Here is a 21,652-nt window from a genome sequence, read left to right as displayed (position 1 = left end):
ATATATCCCATAACCTTAACCTTAACCCCAACACCTAAACCTAATAAGCACACAAACATGTTTAAACCGAATGATGATATTTTTTATTTAGTGACGACCAGTAAGATATCCTCACAAGTGGGTTGTTATAATAATTCAATGTATGACTGAGGACATTTGGCCCTCTCAAATAAGACTGGACCTGTTCACACACGCAAACACCCTTATACAGGTGAAGTCATGTGACTGGTGCTACCTGTTTGGTTACTTTTCTCTTGTGTGTCGAGACCCTTCCTGCTCTCACGAAGGAAATAATGAAGGAATCATCTAAACACGAAGAAACCATTCAGGTAATAACTTTTAAAGTTTGTTATATCAGTGTATGTCAATATTAGACGTAAAACAATACAACGAGTTTAATTACAAATCTAATACATTTCTGAATGAGAAAAGTTTCACTTTCACCTCTCACCGAACCGACTCTGTGCAATAACAATCACTTTAATGTTAGGTACCACATTCTTAATGTCTATTTAGTATGTACAGCAATGTATATTTTACACCCATGGAGACTCAACACTTTTCTGTCTAATGGTTTATAACTCGGCAGGTGACTTAAAGTCTAACGGCCGGTTCACACCGCATGCGTAAGCAGTACATAGGTGGAGTGGGAGCAGCGCATAGGGAGAGCGTTGGCAGCGTGTGTCCATCATCCTTTCACACCAGCATCATGTGCACCGCACTGCCTGGGTACAACAGTACAGCAATGCAATTTCACATTATATTATTTAAACACATCAATGAGCAAAATATCTCCCAGAACTTCATCAAAGCGCACTTTAAGTAGACTGCATGACTATGATTTGTCATATCTGTCCGTTTCATGCTCTTTTTGATCCACGTAGTACAAGTTGTAAATTAAAAGCTATCGTGCTTTGAAGGATACGGAGTACAATAGGAGAGAGTGGCTGACTTTATAAAAAACTTTAAAATATTATTCTCAATAAAAGTTGGCCCATTTCCTCTATTAGATATGTATATTTGTCCTACTAGGGTCGATGCAGACAATATTCACGTGAGATTTCTAAGTCTCACGAGAGTAATTCAAGATCACGGAGCACTCGCAGTTTTACGATGTCATAAGCTATCTGAGCAGCCTGTGCATGCTGCAAGAAGTCAAACGTGTTTATACGAGCGCATTTTGTTAGCATACGACTGGCTGAAACACAGTTAATCAATGGGAGAGATTCATTTTGAGTGACAGTAAAACTTACCAATCATATCATTATCAGAAAAGCTGATAAACATTGTACAAAACAACAGAAGGAAGACTTTGTTATTTAATTTTTATTATCAAATTGTAAGTTAAGTTATTATTTAAATTTACTACAGTCAGTTCCAAACGTTTAGTTCACTGTAACGTTCCCAGTTTAATGTTTCAATTTATTATAATCATAGTTTATATGATTTGGGAAAGGGTTTGATTGTGAATGCGCAGAAGTCTAAAAGGTCACGGCACGTTACTGCGCAATACGAGAATATAACATGATATCTGTGCAGTTACATCTGTTTTTTAGAAGGTTATGATGACAGTGGTGTTTAGAAAGTATAATGACAACATAATGCGTTCGTTTTCCACTCATTCGTATGTAATATATAGTGAGGGGAATTTTTTTTTATCCCTGCTGATTTTGTACGTTTGCCCACTGACAAAGAAATGATCAGTCTATAATTTTAATGGTAGGTTTATTTTAAAATATAGAGACAGAATACTTTATCAATAATAAAATCTAGAAAAAAAACATTATATAACGTTAGGTTACTGTTACACATTTTTTTGAATTTCAGTGAGTAAAATAAGTATTTGATCCTCTACCGTCCAGCAAGAATTCTGTCTCCCACAGATTGGTTATGTTCTTATATGAACCACAGATTATTCCTGTCACTTTAGGAAAGCACTCCTAATGTCAGCTTGTTAGGTTCATAAAACATGCCTGCCATAAGAGTCTCTGTCTTCAATTTCAACCTCCACCGCTATTGTCAAGACCCAAGCTGTCAAATATGATTATTTGGCAATTATTCGTCTCGGCTTTGAAGAAAGTGATGTGGTCAGATGGGACCAAAATTGACTCCCCGTGTTTGGAGGAAGAGAAATGCTGAGTATGACCCCAAGAAAATCATCTCTACAGTCAAGTATTGTATTGGAAACATCAAGCCTTTTCTCTGTTACCGGTACAAGTTGACTTCATAGCATTAAGGGCCTGAGGGATGGGGCCATGTACTGTAAAATCTTGGATGAGAACCTCCTCTCCTCAACCAGAACACTAAAAGTAGGTTGTGGATGGGCCTTCAACACAGACCCAAAACATATCACCATGGAGTGGCTCAAGGAGAAGCACATGAGGTGGTGGTTTCCCAGACAACGATTATCTTAAACCAGGACGACGCTTTATTTAATTTAGGATAAGTAAGTTATTTAAAAGGCATACATTACAAAAATAACATTACTGTGTGCATCTTGAGACAAAACAATGGCAGTGATATATTTTAAGATATGTCAGCGTAAATTGTTTCAATCCAGCCAAGTACGTCTGAGACTACGCTTAAGCCCTGTCCAGGAAAATGACCCTAAGTGTCACATTTTACATTTACATTTAGTCATTTAGCAGACGCTTTTATCCAAAGCGACTTACAAAGAGTTAGGGAGCAGCAAGCGATATGTCATACAGACATGTATGTGTCCTAGCCATTCTCCAGACCCTAGTCCTATAGAAGATCTGTAAAGGAGGCTAAAATGTCTTACTTCTGTGGTGTGGGTTTCTCAACTAAGTACAAAGTCTTATTTTGCTCAGGGATAAAATTTATTTTACTCAATGAAATGCAAATCATTGACTTACCATAAAATTCTAGACCCTTCATTTCTTGTAAGTAGGCAAAAAATTACAAAATCAGCAGGAGATCAAATTATTATTGCCCTCACTGTAAGCATAACATGTAAGATACTTGAAGTATTGTAAATCCATTAAATGTGCTGATAAAAACTCCTGGCAAAAGTGTTCTTGAAAGTCATGGCAACTGTTAAAAACACATTAGACACCACTTACATGGTTTAAAGGTAAAAGTGTTATTTATGCCTGTCAATCTATGTGGATTTTGTCTGTAAAGAATGCAAAAGTGTGTTTCATCAGTGTGTGTGTTCACTGTGAATGAAACCTCCATAATCTGAGCATTTTAGGAAAACGTCATTAACGCTTTAATCCCTTAAAATCCAGAAAGTAGAAACAAACCTTGGTAGAAGCAACACTTGCCTGGAGGGGACGGGGTGTTTTCTCTGGCTATGAGATCATTTGAAGATTAATAAAGACACTGAGTACAGGAACATGTCCAGCACTGACAGCACAGGTGAGATAAACTATTTTCTATTGATATTTCATACTGTTGTTCATCTCAGAGTTAAATATCAGTATGACGCGTTTGTTTCCTCCAGTGTCTGTTCACAATTCTGCTCAGAGCAGTAGAGCCAGCATGGACATTGATCCTCCTAATAGTGAGTTTTTACAAAGTCATTATTTGTGGACAGTTTTATTGTGTTCACGTGTGAAATTTAACCTGAAATTTATCTCCTGGTTTTGTTTTCATAACATGTTACAGATGACATGTGTTACATGATTGAGTGATGTTGATGAGTGTAAAGAGTAAATGTGTGTTTGTTGTGTTACAGTGAGGATTGTTCTTTTAGGTAAAGATGTGTCAGTAAACAGTAAATGTGTGTTTGTTGTGTTACAGTGAGGATTGTTCTGTTGTGTAAAGATGTGTCAGTAAACAGTAAATGTGTGTTTGTTGTGTTACAGTGAGGATTGTTCTTTTAGGTAAAGATGTGTCAGTAAACAGTAAATGTGTGTTTGTTGTGTTACAGTGAGGATTGTTCTGTTGTGTAAAGATGTGTCAGTAAACAGTAAATGTGTGTTTGTTGTGTTACAGTGAGGATTGTTCTTTTAGGTAAAGATGTGTCAGTAAACAGTAAATGTGTGTTTGTTGTGTTACAGTGATGATTGTTCTGTTGTGTAAAGATGTGTCAGTAAACAGTAAATGTGTGTTTGTTGTGTTACAGTGAGGATTGTTCTGTTGTGTAAAGATGTGTCAGTAAACAGTAAATGTGTGTTTGTTGTGTTACAGTGAGGATTGTTCTGTTGGGTAAAGATGTGTCAGTAAACAGTAAATGTGTGTTTGTTGTGTTACAGTGATGATTGTTCTGTTGTGTAAAGATGTGTCAGTAAACAGTAAATGTGTGTTTGTTGTGTTACAGTGAGGATTGTTCTGTTGTGTAAAGATGTGTCAGTAAACAGTAAATGTGTGTTTGTTGTGTTACAGTGAGGATTGTTCTGTTGGGTAAAGATGTGTCAGTAAACAGTAAATGTGTGTTTGTTGTGTTACAGTGAGGATTGTTCTGTTGTGTAAAGATGTGTCAGTAAACAGTTAATGTGTGTTTGTTGTGTTACAGTGAGGATTGTTCTTCTGGGTAAAGATGTGTCAGTAAACAGTAAATGTGTGTTTGTTGTGTTACAGTGAGGATTGTTCTGTTGGGTAAAGATGTGTCAGTAAACAGTTAATGTGTGTTTGTTGTGTTACAGTGAGGATTGTTCTTCTGGGTAAAGATGTGTCAGTAAACAGTAAATGTGTGTTTGTTGTGTTACAGTGAGGATTGTTCTGTTGTGTAAAGATGTGTCAGTAAACAGTAAATGTGTGTTTGTTGTGTTACAGTGAGGATTGTTCTTCTGGGTAAAGATGTGTCAGTAAACAGTAAATGTGTGTTTGTTGTGTTACAGTGAGGATTGTTCTGTTGTGTAAAGATGTGTCAGTAAACAGTAAATGTGTGTTTGTTGTGTTACAGTGAGGATTGTTCTGTTGGGTAAAGATGTGTCAGTAAACAGTAAATGTGTGTTTGTTGTGTTACAGTGAGGATTGTTCTGTTGGGTAAAGATGTGTCAGTAAACAGTAAATGTGTGTTTGTTGTGTTACAGTGAGGATTGTTCTTCTGGGTAAAGATGTGTCAGTAAACAGTTAATGTGTGTTTGTTGTGTTACAGTGAGGATTGTTCTTCTGGGTAAAGATGTGTCAGTAAACAGTAAATGTGTGTTTGTTGTGTTACAGTGAGGATTGTTCTGTTGGGTAAAGATGTGTCAGTAAACAGTAAATGTGTGTTTGTTGTGTTACAGTGAGGATTGTTCTTCTGGGTAAAGATGTGTCAGTAAACAGTAAATGTGTGTTTGTTGTGTTACAGTGAGGATTGTTCTGTTGTGTAAAGATGTGTCAGTAAACAGTAAATGTGCGTTTGTTGTGTTACAGTGAGGATTGTTCTTCTGGGTAAAGATGTGTCAGTAAACAGTAAATGTGTGTTTGTTGTGTTACAGTGAGGATTGTTCTGTTGGGTAAAGATGTGTCAGTAAACAGTAAATGTGTGTTTGTTGTGTTACAGTGAGGATTGTTCTTCTGGGTAAAGATGTGTCAGTAAACAGTAAATGTGTGTTTGTTGTGTTACAGTGAGGATTGTTCTGTTGTGTAAAGATGTGTCAGTAAACAGTAAATGTGTGTTTGTTGTGTTACAGTGAGGATTGTTCTGTTGTGTAAAGATGTGTCAGTAAACAGTAAATGTGCGTTTGTTGTGTTACAGTGAGGATTGTTCTTCTGGGTAAAGATGTGTCAGTAAACAGTAAATGTGCGTTTGTTGTGTTACAGTGAGGATTGTTCTGTTGGGTAAAGATGTGTCAGTAAACAGTAAATGTGCGTTTGTTGTGTTACAGTGAGGATTGTTCTTCTGGGTAAAGATGTGTCAGTAAACAGTAAATGTGTGTTTGTTGTGTTACAGTGAGGATTGTTCTGTTGTGTAAAGATGTGTCAGTAAACAGTAAATGTGTGTTTGTTGTGTTACAGTGAGGATTGTTCTGTTGTGTAAAGATGTGTCAGTAAACAGTAAATGTGTGTTTGTTGTGTTACAGTGAGGATTGTTCTTCTGGGTAAAGATGTGTCAGTAAACAGTAAATGTGTGTTTGTTGTGTTACAGTGAGGATTGTTCTGTTGGGTAAAGATGTGTCAGTAAACAGTAAATGTGTGATTGTTGTGTTACAGTGAGGATTGTTCTGTTGTGTAAAGATGTGTCAGTAAACAGTAAATGTGTGTTTGTTGTGTTACAGTGAGGATTGTTCTGTTGTGTAAAGATGTGTCAGTAAACAGTAAATGTGTGTTTGTTGTGTTACAGTGAGGATTGTTCTGTTGTGTAAAGATGTGTCAGTAAACAGTAAATGTGTGTTTGTTGTGTTACAGTGAGGATTGTTCTGTTGTGTAAAGATGTGTCAGTAAACAGTAAATGTGTGTTTGTTGTGTTACAGTGAGGATTGTTCTTCTGGGTAAAGATGTGTCAGTAAACAGTAAATGTGTGTTTGTTGTGTTACAGTGAGGATTGTTCTGTTGGGTAAAGATGTGTCAGTAAACAGTAAATGTGTGTTTGTTGTGTTACAGTGAGGATTGTTCTGTTGTGTAAAGATGTGTCAGTAAACAGTAAATGTGTGTTTGTTGTGTTACAGTGAGGATTGTTCTGTTGTGTAAAGATGAGTCAGTAAACAGTAAATGTGTGTTTGTTGTGTTACAGTGAGGATTGTTCTGTTGTGTAAAGATGTGTCAGTAAACAGTAAATTTGCGTTTGTTGTGTTACAGTGAGGATTGTTCTTCTGGGTAAAGATGTGTCAGTAAACAGTAAATGTGCGTTTGTTGTGTTACAGTGAGGATTGTTCTTCTGGGTAAAGATGTGTCAGTAAACAGTAAATTTGCGTTTGTTGTGTTACAGTGAGGATTGTTCTTCTGGGTAAAGATGTGTCAGTAAACAGTAAATGTGCGTTTGTTGTGTTACAGTGAGGATTGTTCTTCTGGGTAAAGATGTGTCAGTAAACAGTAAATGTGCGTTTGTTGTGTTACAGTGAGGATTGTTCTTCTGGGTAAAGATGTGTCAGTAAACAGTAAATGTGCGTTTGTTGTGTTACAGTGAGGATTGTTCTTCTGGGTAAAGATGTGTCAGTAAACAGTAAATGTGCGTTTGTTGTGTTACAGTGAGGATTGTTCTGTTGGGTAAAGATGTGTCAGTAAACAGTAAATGTGCGTTTGTTGTGTTACAGTGAGGATTGTTCTGTTGTGTAAAGATGTGTCAGTAAACAGTAAATGTGCGTTTGTTGTGTTACAGTGAGGACTGTTCTGTTGTGTAAAGATGTGTCAGTAAACAGTAAATGTGCGTTTGTTGTGTTACAGTGAGGATTGTTCTGTTGTGTAAAGATGTGTCAGTAAACAGTAAATGTGCTTTTGTTGTGTTACAGTGAGGATTGTTCTGTTGTGTAAAGATGTGTCAGTAAACAGTAAATGTGCGTTTGTTGTGTTACAGTGAGGACTGTTCTGTTGTGTAAAGATGAGTCAGTAAACAGTAAATGTGTGTTTGTTGTGTTACAGTGAGGATTGTTCTGTTGTGTAAAGATGTGTCAGTAAACAGTAAATTTGCGTTTGTTGTGTTACAGTGAGGATTGTTCTTCTGGGTAAAGATGTGTCAGTAAACAGTAAATGTGCGTTTGTTGTGTTACAGTGAGGATTGTTCTGTTGGGTAAAGATGTGTCAGTAAACAGTAAATGTGCGTTTGTTGTGTTACAGTGAGGATTGTTCTGTTGTGTAAAGATGTGTCAGTAAACAGTAAATGTGTGTTTGTTGTGTTACAGTGAGGATTGTTCTTCTGGGTAAAGATGTGTCAGTAAACAGTAAATGTGTGATTGTTGTGTTACAGTGAGGATTGTTCTGTTGGGTAAAGATGTGTCAGTAAACAGTAAATGTGTGTTTGTTGTGTTACAGTGAGAATTGTTCTTCTGGGTAAAGATGTGTCAGTAAACAGTAAATGTGTGTTTGTTGTGTTACAGTGAGGATTGTTCTGTTGTGTAAAGATGTGTCAGTAAACAGTAAATGTGTGTTTGTTGTGTTACAGTGAGGATTGTTCTGTTGGGTAAAGATGTGTCAGTAAACAGTAAATGTGTGTTTGTTGTGTTACAGTGAGGATTGTTCTGTTGTGTAAAGATGTGTCAGTAAACAGTAAATGTGTGTTTGTTGTGTTACAGTGAGGATTGTTCTGTTGTGTAAAGATGTGTCAGTAAACAGTAAATGTGTGTTTGTTGTGTTACAGTGAGGATTGTTCTTCTGGGTAAAGATGTGTCAGTAAACAGTAAATGTGTGTTTGTTGTGTTACAGTGAGGATTGTTCTGTTGTGTAAAGATGTGTCAGTAAACAGTAAATGTGTGTTTGTTGTGTTACAGTGAGGATTGTTCTGTTGTGTAAAGATGTGTCAGTAAACAGTAAATGTGTGTTTGTTGTGTTACAGTGAGGATTGTTCTGTTGTGTAAAGATGTGTCAGTAAACAGTAAATGTGTGATTGTTGTGTTACAGTGAGGATTGTTCTGTTGTGTAAAGATGTGTCAGTAAACAGTAAATGTGTGTTTGTTGTGTTACAGTGAGGATTGTTCTTCTGGGTAAAGATGTGTCAGTAAACAGTAAATGTGTGTTTGTTGTGTTACAGTGAGGATTGTTCTGTTGTGTAAAGATGTGTCAGTAAACAGTAAATGTGTGATTGTTGTGTTACAGTGAGGATTGTTCTGTTGTGTAAAGATGTGTCAGTAAACAGTAAATGTGTGTTTGTTGTGTTACAGTGAGGATTGTTCTGTTGGGTAAAGATGTGTCAGTAAACAGTAAATGTGTGTTTGTTGTGTTACAGTGAGGATTGTTCTGTTGTGTAAAGATGTGTCAGTAAACAGTAAATGTGTTTGTTCTTCTGGGTAAAGATGTGTCAGTAAACAGTAAATGTGTGTTTGTTGTGTTACAGTGAGGATTGTTCTGTTGGGTAAAGATGTGTCAGTAAACAGTAAATGTGTGTTTGTTGTGTTACAGTGAGGATTGTTCTGTTGTGTAAAGATGTGTCAGTAAACAGTAAATGTGTGTTTGTTGTGTTACAGTGAGGACTGTTCTGTTGTGTAAAGATGTGTCAGTAAACAGTAAATGTGTGTTTGTTGTGTTACAGTGAGGATTGTTCTTCTGGGTAAAGATGTGTCAGTAAACAGTAAATGTGTGTTTGTTGTGTTACAGTGAGGATTGTTCTGTTGGGTAAAGATGTGTCAGTAAACAGTAAATGTGCGTTTGTTGTGTTACAGTGAGGATTGTTCTGTTGTGTAAAGATGTGTCAGTAAACAGTAAATGTGCGTTTGTTGTGTTACAGTGAGAATTGTTCTTCTGGGTAAAGATGTGTCAGTAAACAGTAAATGTGTGTTTGTTGTGTTACAGTGAGGATTGTTCTGTTGTGTAAAGATGTGTCAGTAAACAGTAAATGTGTGTTTGTTGTGTTACAGTGAGGATTGTTCTGTTGTGTAAAGATGTGTCAGTAAACAGTAAATGTGTGTTTGTTGTGTTACAGTGAGGATTGTTCTTCTGGGTAAAGATGTGTCAGTAAACAGTAAATGTGCGTTTGTTGTGTTACAGTGAGGATTGTTCTGTTGTGTAAAGATGTGTCAGTAAACAGTAAATGTGTGTTTGTTGTGTTACAGTGAGGACTGTTCTGTTGGGTAAAGATGTGTCAGTAAACACTAAATGTGCGTTTGTTGTGTTACAGTGAGGATTGTTCTGTTGTGTAAAGATGTGTCAGTAAACAGTAAATGTGTGTTTGTTGTGTTACAGTGAGGATTGTTCTTCTGGGTAAAGATGTTTCAGTAAACAGTAAATGTGTGTTTGTTGTGTTACAGTGAGGATTGTTCTGTTGTGTAAAGATGTGTCAGTAAACAGTAAATGTGTGTTTGTTGTGTTACAGTGAGGACTGTTCTGTTGGGTAAAGATGTGTCAGTAAACAGTAAATGTGTGTTTGTTGTGTTACAGTGAGGATTGTTCTTCTGGGTAAAGATGTGTCAGTAAACAGTAAATGTGTGTTTGTTGTGTTACAGTGAGGATTGTTCTTCTGGGTAAAGATGTGTCAGTAAACAGTAAATGTGTGTTTGTTGTGTTACAGTGAGGATTGTTCTGTTGGGTAAAGATGTGTCAGTAAACAGTAAATGTGTGTTTGTTGTGTTACAGTGAGGATTGTTCTTCTGGGTAAAGATGTGTCAGTAAACAGTAAATGTGTGTTTGTTGTGTTACAGTGAGGATTGTTTTTCTGGGTAAAGATGTGTCAGTAAACAGTAAATGTGTGTTTGTTGTGTTACAGTGAGGATTGTTCTTCTGGGTAAAGATGTGTCAGTAAACAGTAAATGTGTGTTTGTTGTGTTACAGTGAGGATTGTACTGTTGGGTAAAGATGTGTCAGTAAACAGTCGAGTGGGAAACTTCATGTTGTGTAGATCAGCGTTTGAGACTGAATCTTCTCCAGATGATCTTCACTGCTGTGAGAGAGTCAGAGGAAAACACATGACACTCATCAACTGTCCTCATCTGCTCCAACACAACCTGTCATCACATCACATCACACAAACACTGAGAGAGTGTGTGTCTCTGTCTCATCCAGGACCTCATGTCATCATTCTCATCTTTAAACATGATGATGAGTGTTCAAGAGAAGATCAAGAGCATGTGGAGATGATCCTCAACTCTTTCTCTGACAGTGTTTATGATCACACACTTGTGTTGACCGAACACGACTCAAGACACACTGATGTCAATGAAAACATACAAGAAATTATTAGAAAATGTCTGAACAAACACTACAGAAAGGAGAGAAACAGTTCTCCTGATGATCTAAGAAAGACATTAGAGAATATTGTACACATGAACAGTGGAGGACATCTGATGTGTGAAGACAAATCTCTCACTATGATGCAGCTGACAGAAGAAAGCGGTGAGTTTAATATATTTCATTAAATAAAAATGAAAAAAAGTTTATTATTTCAATCTTCCTATTGTTTCACTTTCAGATGTTGTGAAGCTGAATGTGGTTTTGTGTGGAAGTGACAGAAGATTAAAAAGCTTCATCTCAAAGCTGATGTTGAATGAGAGCAGCAGAAGATCAGAGTTGAGATCAGATTGTGTGATGAAGAGAGAGATGGAGGTGTGTGGACGTCTGATCAATCTGCTGGAGCTTCCAGATCTCTTCAACACTTCACTGTCAGATGATGAAGTGATGCGTCAAACTCTCTGCTGTCTGTCTCTCTGTCATCCTGGAGTTCATGTGTTTCTCCTCATCATTCCTCATCATTCACTCACTGATGAACACAAAGCAGAAATGCAGGAGATACACAGAATATTCAGCTCAAGAATCAGAAGTCACATGATGATCCTGATAATGCAGAAGTCTGAAGACACACCAGCAGAACTTGATGACGTCACACAGTCTGTTATTAAACGTTATGCAGCTCAAAATCATTTTGTTCATCCAAATACACAAGTGTCCACATTACTGGAGAGAATTCAGCAGATGATAGAAGATAACAGAGGAGCTTCTTTCACTACACAAACATTTTTACATGAGCAGATGATGATAATGATGAAATCTGAAGAAACGAAGAGAAAAATCGACTTACCAGGTAAAAAAAACAATGATTTTTAATATCTTGATAGAAAGAAATGAAGAGTTTATTTCCAAAATGAGATAACTTAGTTTTTAAAAAATGTCAAAAATCATGTTTATTTTCTGGGCATTCCAATTAATATCAATCAAAGTGCAGTTGGTTTGTTTTGATTTTAGCCATAATATCTAAAAAAAAATACAGCTAAGTCAAGAAGAACCGTGGCCTTACTATCTGATTGTGCCGATGTGCTTTCCTGCTTAGGGGTTTCATCAAATGATATCTTCAAATTATATTATTAGCCATTACAGTACCACAACAAACTGATGTCATTGTTTTTCTCATTGCTAAAGTTAACGTTGACAAGAGTCTTAAAATATGAAACTTGATTTTCTTTAAAACTCCCCATGAAAATAAAATGTACTGTCAATCAACCAAAAATCACATTTGTAATCTAGTTTTACTGAAAACTTCTGCTCTGAAGTGGCGATACATCTCTGATGACTTCTATTTGATGGTTTGAGCAGAACATCCATTCAGTATTCTGTTTTACTGAAGACAATCACAATGTCTGCTTGACCTTTAATGTGCAAATCATACAACATATTAACAGTGTTACTGTAACGGGGTGAGAGACACGACACAGACAGGAGGGGTGATAACAACAACCCCACTGGGGCATTTATTGCACAAATCCACAATAAATAAAATAAAAGGTTTCACCCAGGGTGCTCGTAACATAAAGTCCGCGCTCGTGCAGTTAGGTCGTTCACGCTCGTGTCTCCCTCGCTGTCCTCTCACTCTCTCGCGCTGGGGGTCAAACGAGGACAGCGGTGGGTGCGACTAACCAAGGACCCTTAGTGGTGTGAGCACGCTTCTTTTATGCCCGGCAGCTAATCAGGGTCAGCTGGACGCAATCAGCGTTAGCTGCCGGGCCGTTTCCAGGGCGACGCTGATCCTCGGTCGGCGCCTCGCCACATTTCCCCCCCCAAGCGTCGACCTGGTAACTGGGCAGCTCCTACAGGAACCTCGGGACGATAGTAGGGGTGGGAGGGAAAATATCGCCTTATAGTCCGACCCATACCGACTGGAAGACGGACTGGAAAGGCCGGCTGGAGGACGGAACTGGATCGCCGGCTGGCACACTCCTGGTACACTTTGCCGGCTGGCATCCCAACGGGACTCCCACCTGTGCAGCGCTCCATGACGGCTGGGCCGCATCTCCTGTCGGCTGAGTAGCTCGGTCGGGCGGCTGAGTAGCGGTCTCTGGCGGCTGGGTAGCTCTGTCGGGCAGCTGGGCGGCACTATCTGGTACCTGGACCGCGCTCTCGGTCGGCTCCACAGCATCTTCTGCTGGCTGGGATTGTCCCTCCGCTTGGCGCCATCGATACCTTTGTCACTCTCTCTTCGTCGTCCTCGGTTTCCTCCGGGTTGGACGCTGATGAGGAGAGCGTGTCCGTCCCTCGATGGACCCAGGAAACACGTACCACACGAACGCCTGCCGAGTCGGTCTCTCTTTGCCCGCATTCTCCACCAGTGTAACGGGGTGAGAGACACGACACAGACAGGAGGGGTGATAACAACAACCCCACTGGGGCATTTATTGCACAAATCCACAATAAATAAAATAAAAGGTTTCACCCAGGGTGCTCGTAACATAAAGTCCGCGCTCGTGCAGTTAGGTCGTTCACGCTCGTGTCTCCCTCGCTGTCCTCTCACTCTCTCGCGCTGGGGGTCAAACGAGGACAGCGGTGGGTGCGACTAACTAAGGACCCTTAGTGGTGTGAGCACGCTTCTTTTATGCCCGGCAGCTAATCAGCGTCAGCTGGACGCAATCAGCGTTAGCTGCCGGGCCGTTTCCAGGGCGACGCTGATCCTCGGTCGGCGCCTCGCCACAGTTACATAAGATTTATAAGTGATATATTTTCTTCTTCTATGTTCAATAGAGATCAGAGATGAGGTCAGGATTGTGCTGTTGGGTAAGACTGGAGTTGGGAAGAGTGCTACAGGAAACACAATCTTAGGAAGAGAAGTGTTTCTATCAGAAGAATCTCAAGAGTCAATAACTAAAGAGTGTCAGAGAGAAACAGCTGAAATCAAGACGAGATTGATCACTGTGATCGACACTCCAGGACTGTTTGATACTGAACTGAGTCAAGAAGAGATTCAGAGAGAAATGACCAACTGCATCTCCATGATTCTGCCTGGACCTCATGTGTTTATCATTGTGTTGAGTTTATCTCACCGTTTCACTCAAGAAGAGGCAACAACAGTGAAGATCATTAAAGAGACGTTTGGAGAAAACTCTTTCATGTACACTATGGTACTCTTCACGAGAGGAGACGATCTGAAGAAGAAAACTATTGAAGAATGTTTAGGAAAACCTGGATCTCCTCTGAGAAATCTGATAGAAGAGTGTCGAAACAGATATCATGTGTTCAATAACACTGAGACTGAAGACCGCACACAAGTGTCTGATCTACTGGAGAAAATAGATCACATGGTGACAGAAAACGGAGGAAGTTACTACTCATGTAAGAGATTCAGAGAGATGGAGAGAGAAAAACAAGAGGAGCAAGAGAGAAAGATGAGAGACTCTTTTAAAAGCAAAATAGAGGAACTAAAGAAAGAAAATGAACAGATCCAGGTGAAATATGACAAACTGAGAAGAGAACAAGAGGAAACAGGTGAACACGTGAAAGATATGAAAATCCTCCCTCAATCATATTCTCCAGAACAGGTAAGATTCATGTCACTGCTATGTGATTTTTTTGTGTGTTATTGCAAGAAACTACTCTCCATAAAAACATGGTATAGAGCTTGAAAGACAAACTGTGGAACTAGCCAAAACACCAATGGTTACCCATGTGATAGTGCGTGTGTTACTCGTTCTTATTAACGTTGAGTGTAGATTTACTTTAACATTATGACCAGCAGAGAGGCATTTACACACACCAGACTGCTAAGTCTGTAAATGACACTGACAGCTCATACCAACAATTTTCTGATTAATATACTAACAGATATTTTGAAAAGCCAGTGGTTCTGTTCCAAATGGCACACTTGATATGAGCTTGGGGTGCTGTGCGGGACCGGGTATTTTTGCTTTTTTAGATGAACTGAACCACATATGTGTAATAAAATGTGGGAGGTGATTAGTACAGTTTGTTTTATTAATAGACCAATTAACAGTATACCTACTGACAATTAAAAATAAAGACTTTCGTGAAACCCTCAATGTTACTCCGTTTTATTCAATTCAAGAATCTGAAATTATAATATTTCATGTGGCAGGTAAATGGGCTGATAAAAAGCAGCATCAATATTAAAGAGAGGAAAACAATTTGACAAGTATTCATAATTGTTTTACTGAAGTATTGATGCAAATGAACAGTTTTTTACTTTAATTCAACGCCTTACAGTTTTTTTTTAGAATAGCTCAACATTATTAGTCAATAAATAAATGAAACAATTCAAACTTTGCAAAAAGGTTGTATTTGTTATCAATTACTTAATGCGTATAATAGCTACTAATTGAAGTAACAATGAACAATAAGATAGCTTGGCTGATGGAGCTGTGCTGACGGGCTTGCCTCGGTTGCACTAAAGCATAGTAGTTTGATGACGACTTTTCTCCTGCACTACATCAGTGCTTGGCCAGGCGTCTGCCGCATTAGCTAGTGGTTCTCAACTCCAGTCCTCAGGCCCCCCCTGACAGACTATTTTAGATGTGTCCCTATTGAACACATGAACGAGTTAATGAAGTGATGATTGATCAATAATGATGAACACCTGCTGGTAACAAAAACATCATCAGTAAGAACAAAAAACATAATATTGTTTCCTTTAGTGGGGCTCTTACCCCTTGATTTATTTTTTATATCAGTTGTTATAGTGTGTTTCTGAAAAGCCAGACAAAAGACAAAATTGTTGGAAAGAAACTTTCTTAAACTGTTTAAGTCTGAAAAATATCGTGACACACCAAAATCAACCAACATTTGTACAGACTCTTATAAATATGCTTCAGAAACAAACTATTTCAGCTAGCAAAAAATGTAACATAATAAATCAAGGGTAAGAGCCACACTAAAGGAAACACTCAACACTATTATGGTTTTTATTCTTATTGTTGATGTTTTCAGTAGTGATTGTGTTTGTTAACTTCACCTGTTCATCATTAATGACTCAATCATCACTTCATTATCTCAATAACTCGTTCATGTGTTCAATAGGGAGACATCCAAAGTATACTGTCAGGGGGGGCCTGCGTTTAGGTGGTACTTGAGACTGGAAGAACTCCTACTGTAAACCAATTCCACATTGCACAAGGTGCAAACAACCTTAGTCTTGTCGATGTTTCCATTGGGAAGCTTCTTAAAAATAAATTTTCCTGAAGCAAACCCGGCGGCTTCTGCATCCATGTTAGCACGTCACGTTTGATGCGGTAATTTCACAGTAACGTTATGTTGTGTTCACACCAAACGCGAATGGCGTGTCAAGCGCGAGTGATTTACATGTTAAGTCAATGAAAAGACGCGATGGACCTACTTGCGGCGCGAATGACGCGAATCATGCGAGTTGAAAAATCTGGTTCTCGCCCCCTACAGTGTAATTAATCTAGGTATACATCCGCGCTCAATTATCAAGGTGAAAGTCATCATAAACCCAATTTTGAGAATAGATTAACGGCGACATTTTTTTATCGCCCGATAAGAGTCTCACGTTAACGCAGCACGGCCCACCATTAATTTGAATACAACTGAATTCTCAATGAACCCGTTGTTGTTTATTTTCATTTATATATTTAATGTTTCTATTAGACATAAAATAACATCATACAAATATTTATGTTTCAAATGTGCAGTCCAGTCAGAAACAATGAAAGGTGCTTGAAATGCGCGATTATGTTCAGGGCAGGGGTAACATTAGTAGTCCACAATCACTCTAATGACAAAACGGGGAGTTACAAATTGCCTTTATTGTAATCCGTCAAAATGACGAACGGCCCTCAGAATTTTACGTCACTGGTAAAACAAATCTGTCAATGGCGGAGAATTTTCGGTTAACAGGACCTCTGAGATACGTGTTCAAAACCTAGGTCTTTACACGCTAAAGCCCGGCATTCACTAGTTATCACATCAAATAACGGCTACGTTAAGGAAAAATGTGTTGATGAATATATTCTTTTCGAGCATATTACAAAATGACTAAATAAAAGAAAAGGAAAAGCAAGCCGTTTGAGCATTTTATTTTACAAGCAGCCCAAATTTTGTCCAACCGCCCAAAGTGTTTTTCTCCGGTCTTACCCAATCAAAAGAAGCTCAATTCGGCGGGAATCTACCCAATCTGGCTACACTGCTTTACAGATTGAACACGAAATTGCCGCTTCAGGGTTTACACAGAGTTGATAACACGTAATTTTAAAAACATGTTTTCAAATGTTTCCGTTTTGAGTCCCCATTAACGGCACTGTCGTGTAAACAAACAAATAGATATGCTGTATACGACTAGATGCTGCATTAGTAGCTGTTTCATGTGGCCGCTACACGCAGGTCGTCTGCCATTTTGGAACGGTAGGAGACGATTTGTTCTGACAGCAGGTTTGCAATTTTCTCATTGGATTTGGTTACTTTTAAACTGATGACGCGGGTTCTTTATCCACATGTTAGTAGTGGAAGGACTTTTTATTAAGCTCTCAATCTTATAGTGATTTTATTTATCTACAGCTTTCAGCTCTCCTGTAGCTCAGTGGTAAGAGCATTGCGTTCACAACAGAAGGTTGTGGGTTCGATTGCAGGGGATTGCAAATACCTATGTAAAATGTATAGCGTAAGGCAATGTAAGTCGCTTTGGATAAAAGCGTCTGCCAAATTCATAAATGTAAATGTAAATTCATGAATGTTAATGTAGTGGAGTAGGCGGGGCGGGACCGTGGTTCGAGACCGGTGAGTAATTGTTAATGAGTGCCACCTGTCCGCGCACCGGTCTCGTATCACGAAGGAGATCAGGAGTATAAAGAGAACGAGCAACTGGACCGTCGAAGAGAGAGGATCAGGCCCGAACGTGTCTATGTTTGTATCAATTGTTTTATTCGCCGGCATGTCGTCCGTGAGGGGCTGCCGGCTGTCTTTTTACTTAGTTATTATTTTATTAAATGTTTAAATGTCTGCCGGTTCCCGCCTCTTTCCTTCCTTTTAATGAACCTCGTTACAGTTAAGCTAACATTATATTTGCTAAACTAAAGCATTACAACATCAAAAGGTTATTCCATTTTTCGGGAATTTAAATCCCTGTAGTTAACGCAATCAAATGTTTTCTTTTTTAGTTGAAAACATTCTTGTGTCCCTAATAGTAGACATCTAAAGCAGCTCAAAACTCAAAACAATTAGAAAGTGTTTAAAACTATTAACTATAATATTTATATGTTTGTTTTAAATCTACAAGATTACAGCATACAGCAAACTGGAGACAGCATACAGTGAGTGGTCCTGGACTCTTCGCAGTGCCATGCTGGAAATTGAGAACAAACTACAAAATCAAATATTGAGTGACGCAGCTAATGAAATCCAGGAAACTGATCTTAAAACCGAACTGAAGGAGAAAAGTGATCAAGTGGAAAAATCTATGTCAGAATTTTTTGAAAAATATCAAGAAATTCCAATTCAGATGAAAACCTCTGTAGAGACAAAAATCAAAGAGCTTCAAGAACACATTGTGATAGAAATGAAAAGGAAACTAAATGAGATTCTTCATCAAGATCTGAAGAAAGATATAGATGCTCAGAAAACACAACATGAAAACACTCTCTTTGATAGGAGCAAAGAACTTGCATTAAAACTTAAAGACAAGGCAAATGATGAAGAATCTTTGAAGACGGAGTTTGATCTTTTTTGGGATGATAGTGTGAAGAAGATCATCAAAGAAACTACTCCAATCAAAGACATTGACATACTGAGAGATGCGAACGAGGTTCTGAGTGACATCTATGAAAGTGTCCATATACACACTTGGGACGACATCAATAATATTTTCACCGTGAAGAATTATTCAGATTACGTAAAGTCAAAAAAATCTGGCGGATTTACAGGACCTGGTAAAAATGTCTTAAAAGCAGCTCAAGAAAAGTTTGGGTCTGTTCTGTCTAAAGAGGGCGAAACCAATATAAGAACTTTAATCACAGATGTTTCTTACCATACAGATGAGATGATTAAATCGTTTAATATGTCAAAGATGGGCTACAACATCTGCTACATTCAACAACTCACACGTTACATCAAGAAGAGAATCAGAGGATATGAGGAAAGACAAGTGAAATATGCGTTCAAGAGAGAATTCTTCATAGATTTAGTATTTTCTATATTTAAGAGAGAAAACCAGACATTCACTGAACAACACAAAAAGTTCAGAGATGCCAATAATCCTGATCTCTATCTGGAGAAGAAGAAGAGAGAATACTATAGTGTTTTCCAGAAATACTGTGAAGGAGCAACATCAGCTGCTATTTTTGGTGATATCATCTGTCAGAAACTGAAAGAACCCACTGAACAGAGTGTCTACAAACAGACCGCCAGAGATTTAGCAGATGAGATGAGATCAAACTGTCCATCACTGAATGGAAACAGATCAAATCTGGAGCAACACATCCTGAAGAGACTGGCAGAAGAGGAGAACTTTGACAAATACATCAACTACATTCATAATCCCAGAGATCACTTCAAGAGTTTCATCAGAGATGAAGTGAGTCAGTACATCATAGATCAGTTCAGTGTCAGTGTTCAGCTCAAGATGAATCAGAACATTGAACTCCTGCAGAAGAAGATCATGACAGCAGCACATAAATCTACTCAACATGTTCAAGAGAACAGAGGAAATGTTGATGTGTGGTTGAAGTTTTTCACATTGAAGCTCTCAGATGTTCTGATGTTCTCTGTGAAGGACTTCAGTGGAATCAAACATGATGATGTTAATGATTTCAAACTTCTAGAAGATGTTATTAGTAAAGAACTTGATCCTGTAATGTCTGACATCAGTAGTAGATTCAACACAACATTTACAGTAAATCTGGAATATAAGGACAGATCAGATGAGATTCTGATTGATCACTTGTGTCGGTGCTGTTGGGTTCAGTGTCCGTTCTGTAATGCCACCTGCACAAACACAATAGAAAACCATGATGGAGATCACAGTGTTCCTTTCCATCGTGTTAATGGACTGAATGGCTCGTTTTACAATACGACAACAAACTTGTGCATCAGTATCTGCACATCATCAGTGGCAGGTGATGGATATTTTCATCCGAATGCCTCAGATGACAAAGTCCTCTGGAAAGAATACAGAACTGCAGGAGAAGTTTATGAAAAATGGAGCATCACCCCTGATCTCTCTGAGCTGCCCTACTGGAAATGGTTTGTGTGCAGATTCCAGAAAAATCTGGAAAGACATTATAATAAAACATTCCAGGGTCATGGTAAAATTCCAGATGAATGGAGAAAAACCACAAAACAGGAAGCTATTGAGAGTTTAGATAAAAACTTATAATGAAGCATCTAGGTCTATGTGTCAGATTACAACAAAATGTAAAAAATGTGCCTATCCTAAATTCAGTTTGTATCTGAATTTGACAGGACTGTGCACTTTAAAGGAACAGTTCAATTCAGATATTAAATTAGTCTATACCCCTCAACCCCTCCCAGGTGTATATTTCCTTCTTCTTTAAGAGGACCACAATCTGACTTATATTGAATAATATCCTAGATCTTCCCAGTTTGGTAATGATGTGGAAGGCGGCCATGTTTTTGAAGCTCCAAAAAAAGCATATCTTCGTCATAAAAATAATCCATAATTCAGAGGGTAACACAAGTCTTCTGGAGCAAACTTTTTGTTTTAAAAATATTTGTTTTAAATTACAATCTGTAAACTATGGCTTCCAGCAGTACAATATGCACATTCATGAGAGAGTCTAGTTCCGACTGAATGCTGACCTCTTACCCGACATACTTTAAAGGGCTCATATTGGTTGAATAAGTGTTTTTCTGTGTCTTTGGTGTGTTATATGCAGTGTTGTGCAGGTTACTTCCAAACCGTAACCCATTACAGATTACTTGTTACTGTTATTTAAAAGTAATACCTTACCTAACAATATTACTGTCTCAGAATTGTGATGCGTTACATGACTCCTGTATTACTTTTGAGTTACTTTCACCAAAATAACTATAGAAGTAGAATTCAACATTCTAAAAAAAATTCTTGTATTTTCAAAATACATTTTGCCATCGACCTCTTTATTAGACTGCTGATTTTTTTATTAACTAGACTGTACAAAGGAGGTAGATCGTCAAAAAGTATTTTAGTTTGAAAATACAAACATACTAACATTAAACACATTTAATAAAAAAATGTTAAGGTATTTAAATACAAAATAGTCCCATCCCATCACTGAACTAGATTATATATAATTCTAGCTGGTCATCAAGTAAATTTCTGGTCTCAGGGATCTTGCTAACTAGCTTCCTGAAAGCAGCCCAATGACCCCTCAAAAACCGTCCAAAGGAATTGAAAACCAGGCCAATTATCTTCTGGTGTCAAATCAAAGTTAAGAACTGCCAAAAGACATATCGCTGTGTTTACTTATCTGAATGGTTTCCCATGTATTGTATATATGTTATGTTCTGCTGAACTCAAAAGATGTTTTGGGAGATTTGTTAATTTTATGTTGTTTAATTTTTGTTTATAGCACTTATATGTGTTGAATGTGTGCACCATCTAAAGGTCAATCTACTGTATAGAAAGGCCACGTGTGACGAGTTTATATTCATCGGGTGGCAGCTGTATGTTTCTCAATTGTATATCATAAAGTACAAATCAGATTCTAGTTATTCAATGTTGTCATATTATTTTATCAATCAATGGAATATATTATTAGGAATTGTAACATTAAACTATGTCACATCAGGCATCTGTAAACTTGTTTTTAAAAATTTCAACCTAACGCCATTTATGGTTTAACAATCTGCAATAGATTATTTTATTTATAATACTCTATTCATAATTGAACAGAACAAGGTTTTAAAACCGACTTGAAAAAAGAAAAAATTCGTTTTTAAAGCGAGATTTAAA

General features: G+C 37.9%; 2 protein-coding genes across 4 annotated transcripts in view; one reads left to right on the top strand and one right to left on the bottom strand.

Moving 5' to 3' along the window:
* The window catches only part of LOC130425913 (zinc finger protein 91-like), a 235,520-nt gene that overhangs the window by 7,341 nt on the left and 206,527 nt on the right, over positions 1-21,652 (bottom strand). The window lies entirely within an intron of this gene.
* Positions 247-21,535, top strand: LOC130425907 (interferon-induced very large GTPase 1-like). Of its 3 annotated transcripts, none has more exons than XM_056752345.1 (8): positions 247-329; positions 590-729; positions 3,252-3,381; positions 3,467-3,526; positions 10,540-10,869; positions 10,946-11,554; positions 13,483-14,276; positions 17,981-21,535. In XM_056752345.1, the coding sequence occupies exons 3-8, from the start codon at positions 3,360-3,362 to the stop codon at positions 20,072-20,074; spliced, it is 3,909 nt and encodes a 1,302-aa protein (XP_056608323.1). In that variant the 5' UTR covers positions 247-329; positions 590-729; positions 3,252-3,359; the 3' UTR covers positions 20,075-21,535. The 3 variants fall into 3 exon arrangements, with proteins under 3 accessions (XP_056608323.1, XP_056608320.1, XP_056608321.1); XM_056752342.1 differs by having other exon boundaries at positions 10,309-10,869; XM_056752343.1 differs by lacking the exon at positions 590-729 and having other exon boundaries at positions 248-329; positions 10,309-10,869.

Source organism: Triplophysa dalaica, chromosome 7 (genome assembly GCF_015846415.1).
Source record: "Triplophysa dalaica isolate WHDGS20190420 chromosome 7, ASM1584641v1, whole genome shotgun sequence".
Classification (NCBI taxonomy): domain Eukaryota; kingdom Metazoa; phylum Chordata; class Actinopteri; order Cypriniformes; family Nemacheilidae; genus Triplophysa; species Triplophysa dalaica.
This window is presented reverse-complemented; position numbering and strand designations above follow the sequence as displayed.